Source organism: Cornus florida, unplaced genomic scaffold (genome assembly GCF_030987335.1).
Source record: "Cornus florida cultivar Cherokee Brave unplaced genomic scaffold, ASM3098733v1 CherokeeBrave_3.0.0_Hap2_Chr10, whole genome shotgun sequence".
NCBI lineage: Eukaryota > Viridiplantae > Streptophyta > Magnoliopsida > Cornales > Cornaceae > Cornus > Cornus florida.
This window is the reverse complement of record NW_026775580.1, coordinates 102159533-102173342: the sequence shown is the minus strand read 5'-3', so window position 1 is coordinate 102173342 and position 13810 is coordinate 102159533. Positions and strand designations below refer to the sequence as shown.

Below are 13810 nucleotides of genomic sequence, written 5' to 3'. Positions count from 1 at the left end.
GATCAAAATTAATGCTCAAAAAATCAGTATTTGTAGTATAATTAATGTGGCTATATATATAATATTGGTTGTATTGATGGGTTTTACACTTAACTCACTGCTATTTAAAGATCGAGTGATAACAATACTTGTTTTCAGTTGCACCCACATGTGCCCTTACAAGAAAATCTTGGTTTCAATTTTTTTTTTATGGAAATGGCACAATATATATGAACATTTTCTTTTTTTGAAAAGAAAAAGCCAATATTTGTAGTATAACTTGTTTTTTTTTTTTTTCCTACTACATTGAGAAATTGGGTCAAGATTAATCAACGGTTACAATACTTTGTACGCACAAAAAGTCAGATATATGAGTATGAGAATGCTAATTCGAGATTCATAATAACCAATTAATCTGTCTCTAAGTTTATTTGCTTCCATAACTAAACAAAATAGTCTAATTAATAAATCCTAGTTCACTCCATACCTTGTTTACGTCTTACCCGAATCCCGTTATTATTTTATGATAAATCTTGTTTCAATTAATCCAAAATTTTCTATATATGGGAGTAAATCTGTCATGCATATATGATCAGTGCCGTCCTTCTAGTTTAGTCTTTACCACACCTTTTATAACAAAATGATCCATATATATATATATATATATATATGGACCACACAAGCATTTTCTTTCCAAGGTTTTGAGAGATATACATACAGGAAATATAACTAACATTCTCAACTATTCCTAGCGCTCAAATTCAGTGAAATCAGAATAAATTTGTATTACATATTGTGGTCAAACTAATCGAATTAAGGAAGGTTGATGAGGGATATGAATTTGGTAAAACTAGACTTGTCTAGAGTTAGGAGTCATAAATAATAAAATTGTCTATTTTAAAAGCTCATTTTTAAAATATTTACATATGTATCAATAATTATTGTTCAAGTCCAAAATACTGTCCAAACTCTTATTTCAAAATACTAAATTATTCCCCTTAAATCAAGTACTTTCTTGATATAATTTATTTACTTAAAAAATTTAGTAAAATAAGATCTTTCCGTTAACTTTGAATCATACGGCTGCAACTTTATATATAGAGACCTGCTATTTGGCCCGACAAATAAAAACCTAATATTTCACCGAGTCTATGTGGCTAACCATGTGTCGAATATACTGGACCCGTTTTAAAATATAAGGTAATTGACTATTTGTAAAGTTGGAATCCCTTTTTTAGATTTATCTTAATTATGTAATATCTTTGTTGACAGTTAAAGTTTCAACCACCATATATATGTATATTTGTATTATATTTCAAATTACATCTATGTAAGGACTATTGAGATACTTCCTATTGTGTCTTTGATCAATAATAATTTAATATTCATCTGTTACTTTGATAGGTAATGGCTATAATGATCAAAGCTAATGATCTATATGACTGCCAGTTACAAAAACAATAAGGAGAAAAAAAAATAATAAATAAAATAAAATAAAATTTGTAAAGCATGGAAAATTATAAAAACATTGCAATTTTTGCTTTAGATTTTGAACAAATCAAATTAGAGTAGTGATATTCATACGGAACACTTGCAGTGATTGGTCTAACGGAATAACTTTTAATTAGTTATTTATACCAAATGGTTTAACCGAATAACTTTTAATTAGTTATTTATACCAAATATAACTAAGTGGAGGGCTCCACTTCTTTATTTGTTACTTAATTAACTAATTAAAAGAGTATGTTTACCAATTCACTGTAACTATTCGGTGCAAAAATTATTGAGTACCAAGCATGAAAGTTGATGTGAAAACAAAAAAAAAGATGATACGGCTAGGAGAACTAAAAATAATAGTAATGAAGCCTATTTAAGTTGAAATTTTAAAAAAGCACATCATGTTTTTATGTTTGGTTTTAAGTTGGGATATTAAAGTTGTCAATAATATCATTTTCCTTATATATATACTAGTATAATATACGTCCAATCCACGTAAGTAGAAATGTGTGTAAAACTGTAAAGTAAAAAAATTATAAAGGATATATATATATCTATATATAAGAATAATTTTGCATTATAAGTTTAGAATTTTATTAATTGTATAGATATTATATATTTCATTTTTAATTAGACTTCCATTTATTGATTTAAGTATTTCCAATAACTATATTGTTATTATTACTATTTCATTCTCTAATTAAATTTAACTTTATTAAATTAAATAAATAAGTTTTTAATATTATATATTTCCTTCTCTAATTATATTTTATTTTATTAAATTTTAGTAGGTCAATTTTAAGATAATTTTGCATATAAAATTTTTTATTTTACGATTTTATTGGTATTTTTTGTTATAGAATTGTTGTTATGTATTTATTTAAATAAATTATATATTTTGTTCTTTAATTAAGTTTAAATGCACGAAATTTAGGATGTTTATGGCTACTGATAGGGAAAAATAAACCTACCCTACCTTAACCTACCGATAAAGGCAACTAAGCGGTGACCAGCCGCCAGACCTCATGTTTTCATTGGATAAGAATGATCAGATTTCATTATCAACAAGGTAAGGATAACCCTGGCACAATTGGAGGAAGTCAAAAGGGTTAAATCATATCCCCGATAATCTGGCAATAAACGGATCTTTTCTGATCTCGCATAAACGGATCTCATCTGATCTCGCACAAGCGGATCTCCTCTGATCCTGCAAATGAACTAAGGGAGAGTGCGACTATAAAAATGAGATCCTACCGGTCAATAAAGGTACAACAAAAAACTATTACTAAATCCCTGCCTTTCTTTTAGACCTTCGGTGACTGACTTGATTGTCGGAAAGCTCTTGGCAGGCACCACACTGATGTCGTCAAAATTCATCGATCTTCTACTCTCTTTTTTGCAGGAAAACAATGTCATATTGGACCGCGTGGATTTCACCCTCAACAGGTACCATCTCTGGAAGCCCTCACAAGACTATAACTTGTCCACTAGGGGTAACCTAGGGGTTCAAAAGCTTGTTGCATATGCTAAATGTAATCGTGATTCCCACGAAAATGGATTGTTTGTTTCTTATTTTCATTTTTATTTTTGTTCTTCGATTCTATATTACTACGGGACTAGTAATATGTAAGTTTGGGGGTGTAATAAGCGGTGAATATCTCATCTTCAAGCCCTTAAGCATGTATAGTTAGTACCTTAACATTGTTCTAATTTCGGTTTTATACTCATTTTAGAATATTTGTCTTTTTAGGTCATTTCCCGAAGAATAAGATAAAATCATAATTTTGGAGGTCAAAGAGATGTTCCCAAAGCTTTTAGAGATATACCAGACCTTTCGAGCCCATTCTGGAGATAATTTGTGTTAATTGAAGGAATACAAGTTCCAAAACTCGAGCACAACCCTTTGTGCTCAAGCACAGATTGAGGAAAATAGTAGGAATTGACTAAGTACTTAGAACTCGAGCACAAGATTTTATGCACAAGCACAGAGCCTCAGAGCTCGAGCATTTTCCATAATGCTCGAGCACAAATCCCTCATAGAAAATGAAAAGACGCCTCGGAAGTTCTAGGTCCCAAAGCTCGAGCATTGGCTGAAATGTCGAGCACAAACCTCCAGAGCTCGAGTACAAGATTTTGTAACTAAGCATAAATGCAAGAATATCAGAAAAAATGCTAAATGTTAGAAGAAAATAGGCTTCGAAAATTATTGATAAAAAAAATGGCTAAATGTAGAAGTAGTTCTCGAGCATAAAGTTTTGTGCTCGAGCACAAGCAGCAGAGCTCGAGCAGAGAGTTTTGTGCTCGAGCATATTTTATCCTAAAGGTCTCTTTAAGTGAGGGATAATTATAAAATTAATCTTTTTTAGTTCCAGACGGGCCCATATGTCTTCAAAAACTGTAAAGCTCATCCTGGGGGTGGGGGGATTAGGACTTGATCTCCACTATAAAAGAAGATGAAAAAACGCGAGGACACTCTCTCTTGCAATTTTCAGATCTCGCGGCGGCTTTTAGGATTTTGGATTTCTCTTTGAAGATTGAAGAATAAGAACCCAAGGTGAAGAGTTACAATCTATTGAGATGATTTCTACACCAGCAACGATGCTATCATCCATCTCTATTAGTAGTTAAATCTTCCTCCATTTGCTGACGTCGCAGGTGTTCTTGCTGCCTACGTGCCCCTCTTCTTTGTCGACTGTTCATATTTTGTCTTCTTCCAGTGTTAACCATGCTGTTAACATAGAAAGACAGACATCAGCACGATTATAACGGACCGTAAAGGAATACAATGAATCATAAACTTAAGTTCTAAATAAAAGAGTACACAACGCGGAATTCACATAACGAAAGACACCCTAGGGACACTTGAACCTGGAGTGCTCTGATACCAACTGTAATACCCCTTAATTTCGGAACACGGGTTGATCAAGTCCGCGCACAAAATCAGGGAAATATCAAAACAATTAAAGTATTTCAAACAAGCACAGAGTACAAAAAGAAATAAAAAGAATAAATAACTCGCTGAAGGAAATCTATTAAATAAAAGTTCCATTACTAATTCTTTAAAACTTACAACTCGGTAATCCTGTAACTCAAGGACCCCTTAACCAAAATCCATTATCCAGAAGTTTATTGTTAAATACCAATATAAAATGAAACGATAATAATATCCTACTTTTAAATAAACGGAAGGAATGGATAAGTCCTCCAGCTGCGGATCTTCAACCTTGTGACTTGACCTTCTAACAACCCGAAAAAAAAATCGCGGGTTAAACCCTACGAGTAAGTTCTCTCTACCAAGCCTCTGAAAACCAATAAACAGATCATCTTTACCAAAACCATCCCTAATAAAGCTTTAACTTTAATATTCGATGCTACAAAAATATATACATACTTATATATATAGTACAATAATCCTATCTGTTAATAGGGCATTAAATTGTCCAAAACCACTCACAAATAATTAATTATTAGTCATACCTAGACCAAACCCCCCCCCCCCCTTATAATTTTCTCATAAAGTAAACTGCACTCGCCTTAATTCCATCCTAAACAGTAATTTAGTCATTTAAACAATAACTTACAATTTAGAAAGAAAAAAAAAATCCAATAAATCCATAACCCAATAATACTTTTGATTATTTAAATTACATATCCAAAATTTAAATTTTGACAAATCATTCATGTCTCCACCACTATTATTTTATTAATATATATACAATAATACACTATCATGTATGTACTAAATTATTGTAGTCATAATCTAACCTATACATACCCTAACCTTAGATGACATTTTAAACATCTAAACACATAGCAACTTAATTAGGCACCAGCAAATCAACCATGCCATTTGTAAATATATTTATTTATATACTAGCAATTCAACCATGCTTCCTTAAGTATTTTTACTTATAAAATTAATTAGCAATTCAACCATGCTTCCCATATATGAAATTTATTCATAACCAATAAGGCAATATATTAAAGCCTTAGGTAACTCATCCATGCCTACAATTCAACCATGTACTAACTTTAAACTTAACTCTAAGTTTAATTATACCTAGACTTTATATGCATATTATAAGCATGTCGTTAATTTAATAACCGAGTATCTATTACGATAAAGTTATACTAAATAAGATTTATAATATTTAATAATCTTAAATGATATACATATATATATATATACACACACATATATTTTATAATATAAATATGTGTATATAATACATTCCATACTAATCGTTGACTATTTAAAATCATATTTACGTATATTTACATATATATATATATATATATATATATACATATATACACCTTCTTCCATGGTAAAAATTATTTATTTAAATATATTTATACCAATTAAATGCTACTAAGTATCTCAGTAACACTCTGAGGCTCTCAGAACACCAAGAACACACCCTCTAATGGTTAATTTTAACCCTAACAAGCTTAAGATAAATACTAAAAATTCACCAGACTCCCAAGAAACTTTCCAGGACCTCACACGCATCCCCACGCGCCACCACATACTCCTAGACTATTCACACGCGCCCCCACGCGCTGCCCCTTACTGGTAGGCGCGTCCACGCGCCTTCACGCGCCAGATCTACTCTCGGCGTGTGTTGGCTGTTTCCTATTGGCTGTCCTTCCGTCTCTTGGTGAGCTCGTCCACACCGTGTCATCTCCCAGCATTTAATTTACATCCAACGGCCAGATCTTGAAGACGCACCAACTCTCCATAGACCGCGGCACACCAGATCATCATCCACCATCATCATTGCCACCAACAACCCAGATCAGTGATTGCACCATTGTTCTATGTATACACACACACTGAAACATTCCTATTTCATCAGGACCATCTATTGGTCCTGATTTGAGGCGCACCGTAGTTCAGTGTACGCCGCCGCACCGAATCACCTCCCTTTAAATGATGCGCCGATCACACACACCCCCCAGTACGTACATATAAACAGTATATATATATATAGATATATATATATACAGAATATATAAAAATAACTTCTAAAATCCTAAAATAATTTCAGAAAATTTCCATAAAATCCCAGAAAATTCTAGAAAAATCCCACAAGCTTAATTTAATTATTTTGAGCCTAACTGAACACACATAATTAAATGAAGATCTATTTAATTCAATTCATCATGCTTCACAAGGTTAAAGTAATCTATAAAAAATTTTGAAAATAAAGTTTAATTAACCTAACCTCACATAAGGATTTTAAATTATCAAAACATCACATATATACATTCTCATGTTTAAATTTATAATTTTGTAAAGACTAAACATGCTCATATAATCCTATTAATAAATTAATTTAATTGAAAATAATTTAAAAAATAAATAACATAAAACTATAATCTCGATAAACAGGTGACAGACTTATGAGCCCTAAAAGGAGAAGTAAAGAAGAACTTGCCTTTCTTTTCCAAATCCGGTCTCCTCCTTCTTTGATCCGGTCTCTTCTTCGTTAGCCCTTCTTCTTCTCTCTCTAACTCTCTTATTTTTCTAATGTGAAAAAACTCATAACCTTAAAGTCTTATGTGTCTATTTATACACATCAAAAACCTAAATCATTTTCCCATTATGATTACCATATAAAATAAATAATATTTATCTTTTAAATAATATATATACATATATATATTTTAATATAAATATATATATTACCTTCCATATTTAACCATTAGTTAAATAAATTATATATACCTATATATATATCAATATATATTTATATTGACATATATACCCCTCCACATGATTTAATAATGAATTAAATTTATACACATGTAATTATATAGGTATAATTATGCAAAGATAATTATTAAATATCCTCACAACCATAGGCCTTTAATAATTAACCCAACAAGGCTTCCTTCAAACCCAATACCACATCCGTTGGTCCAACTTTCTTTAAACCCAATCCAAATAATTTAAATACCTAAGATAATGAAATTAAATTTAATAGTTACCAATAATTAACAATAAAGTTACAAAACATAAAATCACACAAATCAAATAAATAATTCACTAACTAGCATTCCACAAATCAAACACTATATAAATTTAACAAATAAAATTACAAAATATAATTTAATTAAAACAATACAATTTATCTACGCACTTAATTAAATAAAACAAATCATTTAAACAAAAAAAATAATAATAATAAAATAAAATAAAATAAAATAATTTTAATTAATAAATCCTTTTAAAATATTGGGGTATTACACTATGAGTGGCCTCACCCTCTTCTAAATTAAACGGACGTGTAAAACAGATACAGTTAGAAGAGAGCTTTGTAATTAGGTGTAACGAGTATGTGCTTCGCAATTCGATTCAAAAGTTTAAGCTATTAGGTGGGGATAACACCCAACCCATATATATCCATTCATTTTTCCATCCGGATGCAATGTTGGACAAGTCCTCTTTGTAATCTAGGGATGGCAAAATACTCCGCCCCATTGTTATCCCTACTTATAACCTAATGATATCTCATCTACCTTTCAAAGTGAATGGTAAGGGTCCAAGTCTCCATAATAGGCAAAATGGGTATGTGGTTCTTGTCAAGGACCCAAAAAAACAAAAGTTAAATTATTGGGCGTACAAAACTGTTTGGGACCCACTTGCCATAGAAGCTCGTATTCTAACAAAGTGGACCAACCCACGCTGTGAGTTTCACAATATTACCTTTGTGTCGATTATCCACACTATTTTCTCCAATCAAAGACACTCCACTTCTTGAAGTAAACACGACTTGATTCTTGACCTCGCATAAGATTTGCGGCTGTGATTGAAAGCGATACATACTTTCATATATCGGTTACCTTAGAGCATCTCTAATGGTAAATGCCATTTCGGGCTGCCAAATCTATATTTTGATAGGAGCTACAGTGTCAAAATGCTATATTTTAGCAATTTTGCTCCAATTGTGTATTTCATCCAAAATGCTATATTTTAGCAATTCTCACCCTCTATTAAACCAAGTCCAACCCACTTCTAGTTTCCCAATCTTACTTTAACTCTGACCATTGATTTCGAAATTATTTTCCCATCTTAACCATTCATTGCATTATGTCCCACATAATATTTTTAGGGCAAATCATTTCAGCCTCCCCAATCGCCTCCATCTTTATTCTCGTTCTTGATTCTGAACTTGCCCTCTCTCTCTCTTTGCAACTGTAAATTACAAAATCTACAAGAATCAGAAGTTCAAAACCCATATATTTTAGTTTATCTATTTGTTTGCAAGAATCAAAAGTTCAAAACCCATATCGGCATATCATTTCAGATTGTTCAAAAAATCAAAATCCATATCGTTCAGTTTCAATCACTCGCTGTTCCAGTTCGGGTTTGCCGTTCGCAAGCTTCAGCTGCTGTTTCTCAACTTTCAAGCTTGCCCCCCTCTCTCTGCAACTGCTAATCCTCAAGCTGGATCCGTAAATGCCATCTTCGACCATGGAAAAATTGGAATCATTGAATTGATATGTGAACTTTCATAAAGCTTATATTGTTATCTGTAGAAGGAGCTAATTTGGCAGTAGATCTTAATTAGTTTGTGCGTAGTTTGTTTATTTAATTGCTATGAGTGTTTATAGTGTACGCAATGGGATGTTGGTTTAAATCCAGTTATTCCCAAGTATTTGACCATTTGGTTATTTGGTAAACACTAAAGAGTGGCGAGATAGGACTTGAGCTGGGCACGTCGTCTCCTTCTTCTTCTTCTTCATCAATAATCAAACTCATTTGGGTTTGGTGCTCTATTTTCTGGAGAGGTTTCGATTAGTGCAAGGAGGGTTAAGAAAAACAAGAAGAAATTATGGTGCTGGGTACAAAAATAGGGCTTTGTATTGAGAGTTAGATATACAAACATACATATATATATAGAGATAGCGAGAGAGAGATTGAAGTCAGATTTTGGAAATGGCAACAAACTTGTCGTTATAGATGAGAGGGAGAGAAATGAGAGAGGAATTAAGAGACTTGCCAAAAAAATTGGCAACTGTAGATTTGAGAGTGAATTTGAGAATCTCAAATTTTGAGAGCTCAAATGAGAGCCTATTGAAGAGCTCATTTTTTAGCCACCTCTCATATTTTGAATTTGAGAGCTCAAATGAGAGAGTATTGGAGATGCTTTTAGCTGTTAATGGTGTATTGGCCGTTGAATATCTGATCATAAAACGATTATAAAACACGGGTGCGTCACATCTTAGTGAACATATGTCCCGTAATATTTGGCGGGATTTGGGTCTTATGTATGTATAACTATGACTTATGTTTATAAAATTTTCACGGTAATTTTGTCTTTAATCCACCGCATGATAATCGAAAATTTATTAAAGGATAAACAGAAATCAACAAGGGCTAATAACCAACCCAAATGCCTAAAGTAACAGGCCCAACTAGCCCCAGATTAGCCCGAACAAATCTAGATTGGGCCAGGGTGGCCCAGTCCGCGAATCTTCATCCTCTTTTATGGGTTTCTGTCTCATAAATAGATTGAACATGTTCCTCCAATCTCCATGAAAGAATTATTAGAAACTAATGTCTAAACGATGACATATCAAAATTCAATTGACTAAGTTTTCACGTATAAATTTAATTCAAAATTTTTACTTACCGAAAAGAAAAAAAAATTCAAAATTTTTGAATCTTGATATGAAAATGTATGTAGTGCATTTGAATATCTAGTCTGTTAATGAGAAAATGGCGCTATCCATTCCATTCCTTATTTGAAATATAAATATGTTGATATAGACACAAAATTGAATGTTGATTACTAGTTGAGTAATGATAGGGGAACCGAAAAAGAATCACCGAATTAGTATCGAATTTGACGTAGTTGGCCATTCTTATCGCGTGTTAAACAATTATTTTTGAAAACTGTTTAAGTAGATGAAGTGGACAAAAATACGTCAGATTCAATATTGATTCGGAATTTATTCATCGATCACCGTATCATTATTCTTACTAATTTGTAGAATTTCTTATGAAAGGTCAAATCCATTTGATTTTTTATTTTGCTCTTAGCTCAATTGAAACTATATATGTATATATACCTTTGTTACCTATAATAAGATTTGAGAAGCACAATAAAATTATAAAAAATCAAATGGATGTGACTTTAGTTCTGCCAGAAAAGTCCACATCAAACATCAAACATCAAACATCTTACTATGGTGCTCAAAATGTCAAAAGTTCGAAACCATATGGTTAAAAGACTTAGAGATTGGATTGCTACTGTAATCAAATTTGTTTCCCTTAAAATATTTAACCCAATAGAATATTTGCTAATCCCATCAAAATGACACAATTTTCAAACTTAATTAGTTTCTTACTGAATAATTTTCAACTCTTTCGGCAACATTTGTTTTTTTTTTACTCCTGTTTCCTTTTTGTTGTCAAAAGTTCTAAAAACACAAGAAACAGTTTTGCAAAGGTCCTCTTGGACAAAAGTATCCGTATATGTTTTTCTCCTAAACTTTTTGTTGGTCCAAGAAAGAGGAAATTGGATAGAGATAATAGGAAGAATCAAGAGATGAAAATAGGGAGAGAGAGAAAGAGAGGGAAATTGGAGCTAATAGAGGAGAGAAACGTTTTTTGTGTTTTAGGTAGCAAAGGAAAGGAAATAACGTTTGTTGATGTGGCTATGCCACCTCAAAACATTTTAATCAAAAGATATATCATTATTCTTTTTTAATAAAGAAATTGTTAACTGTTTTTCTTTAAAAAATAAAATAATACGTGTATCGACTTCACAATATACTTACCATTCAAGTTATGAGTACGGTTCGAAATGAAGGACTTACCTTCTCGATCTCTGCCAATGCCTCTATGTCCCTCAAGGCAAAAAATAAACACCATTATGATATATACCTAAAAAGTATATTACCTTATTACATTGGGTCGAAACTAGCAAAGAAACTTGTGGATTCACAATTACTAAATTATGAACTTACTAAATGAAATTACACGAAGTATGGAATTTCGGAAAAGAATTATGGACTTCATAGTTTGGCAATTATCTTAAGAACATAACTACGTGTAATTTCCTGTTAATAATTTTATAATTTTGTATCCATAAGTCATAACTACCTAATTTGTTAGTTTTCTATATTACATTTCTTTATCTAATATATGTATATATTTTACATTTTAACAAATTTATTAAGCTAAATTTAGGATTTTTTTTTACTTCTTTTTTTTTTTTTTTTTTTTTTTTTTTTTTTTTTTTTTTTTTTTTTTTTCCTCCCCGAAAGGTGCAAAATTTAAGTTAGGTTAAAATAAAAACTAACATAATATATACTGAATATAACATGCACCAACACATGTAACACAGTAGTACTTCATCTCCTTTTTAAAGTACAAGTTGGAGAGTAGAAAAAAAACAGTTATATCAATAAATAAAAAAGACGAGCAGACCACATTTACTCCAAAATGGGTAACTCTATCTTATTCATACATAGGTAAATATATATAAAGACGTAGCTAGCCATTAAAAATTGACTAGAGATCTATAGGTTTTTCCAGGCTGCCAACCGGCGGGTATGACATTATTGGCCACCAGAGTCTTCCCGGACTCGATTTCAGTGAGCTTAATAGAGAATGGGGCCGTCAACGTGGAACCTGCGTCAAGTTTCCAAACTGCACCCCAAGAATGCTGCATGGGCTGCCATGAGTATGAGTCCAGAGCCTGTTTGAGATCAACACTGGCTAGGTCACCATCTCCGGCTTCGTACTCAACTACAGAAGCAAAGTAGCTAGGGTTGGAACCAGCATCCACATGGAAGGCTATGGTAACTCCGGGATAGTTGCACTGTACTCTGCTAGACCATTCAATTTAATTAATAAATTGGATTAGTTATATATAACCCATATATAACCCTAGAAACAATTATATATATAGTTCAAAATCATGTAGTGACCAAAAAACTGAACAATAGTTTAAAAAGCATACAGTTTTGTGATCGTACTGTCATGCATATACCCACCTTCTATATTGTATTTGTAAGCGACCAGCATCACGCAGTTGATCTGCGTGGCCGGAGAGTGCCATGGCTCCGAAAGCAGTGCCACTTAAATCAAAATGATTAGACTCACAACCAGGGCATTCATCTGTTATCACTACTCTTACCGGAGCCCCAGAGCATGCTGTATTGTTTGTGCATTTTACCTGAAATCCATCATAACAATAACAATTAAGTTTATGATATATATATATATACACACACACACACACACATATATATAGTAATGTAGATTTTAGTCGTGATCACCTCATAGCAAGCTCCACACTCTTTGCCTGATTGGTACAAAGAAGGACCACCAGCAGATATCAAGGAAGAGAATGGGGGTTGCTCTACAGCATTTACATATCCACAGGCCCCACCTATATGTACAACAATATTTAACATCAAATATTGTAACAATTATATATAACTAGTCAAACATGTATATATATGTCGCCAATTAAACTTTACACACACACACATGTGTGTGTGTGTATATATATATATATATTACCATCGCTTCCAGCACCATTGGAGCTACCATACCATGTTGCAGGAGCGAAAGACCAACCTGAATTAGATTGGGTTTTTGCGACACTAAAAAGCTTTGGATTGAAGCATGAGCAAGAGGCAATCAGAAGAGAAAAGAGAGCTACATTAATTAAAAGGAAAGGGAAGGAGTAGTTAAGATTAATTAGAGACATGATCAAAATTAATGTAGCTATAGAGATTGGTTGCATCAATGATGGGTTGGTCACTTAATTGACTGCTATTTATAGAGTGAGAGCTGTGCTTGTTTACTTCTTTTCAATTGCATACACTGCATACACAATATCAGAGGCCACGTGCCCTTACAACAAAATCTGGGCTTCATTTATATTTTTATGGAAAAGACCTAGAGGTATTTTATATGCATATTTGAAATATAAATATTTCAACAATTCTTAGATCCAGTGAGGATCTACACTATACTCACTATTGATGTGGACTAATAATAAATGGGACACGTCATTTTTAATTATCAAATTTAATTACTAATGAGAACCAAAGTATTGTTCCAAACATTTCGATTCACAAAAGTGTATATATGTGTTGGGGAAGAAATCTACGTGGCCCGGTACGACACTATTTTCTTGCAAAGAAAAAAATTAAAGATCGATAAATATGTACAATACCGTTGTGGTACATGCCAAGAGCTCTCAGATGATCAAGTCCGTCGTCAAAGGTCTAAAAGAGGCAAAGATTTAATAATTGTTTTTTGTCATACTTGATTGATTGGTAGGATTTCATTCTTATAGCCGCT

At 32.3% G+C, this 13810-nt stretch overlaps 1 protein-coding gene across 1 annotated transcript; it reads right to left on the bottom strand.

Moving 5' to 3' along the window:
• Positions 1 to 11838: 11838 nt before the first annotated feature.
• On the bottom strand, positions 11839 to 13238 carry LOC132279531 (putative expansin-B2). The gene is made up of 4 exons (XM_059781525.1): positions 13022 to 13238; positions 12775 to 12887; positions 12490 to 12671; positions 11839 to 12321 (listed from the first exon to the last, which is right to left on the bottom strand). The coding sequence occupies exons 1-4, from the start codon at positions 13209 to 13211 to the stop codon at positions 11994 to 11996; spliced, it is 813 nt and encodes a 270-aa protein (XP_059637508.1). The 5' UTR covers positions 13212 to 13238; the 3' UTR covers positions 11839 to 11993.
• Between the last annotated feature and the right edge of the window lie 572 nt (positions 13239 to 13810).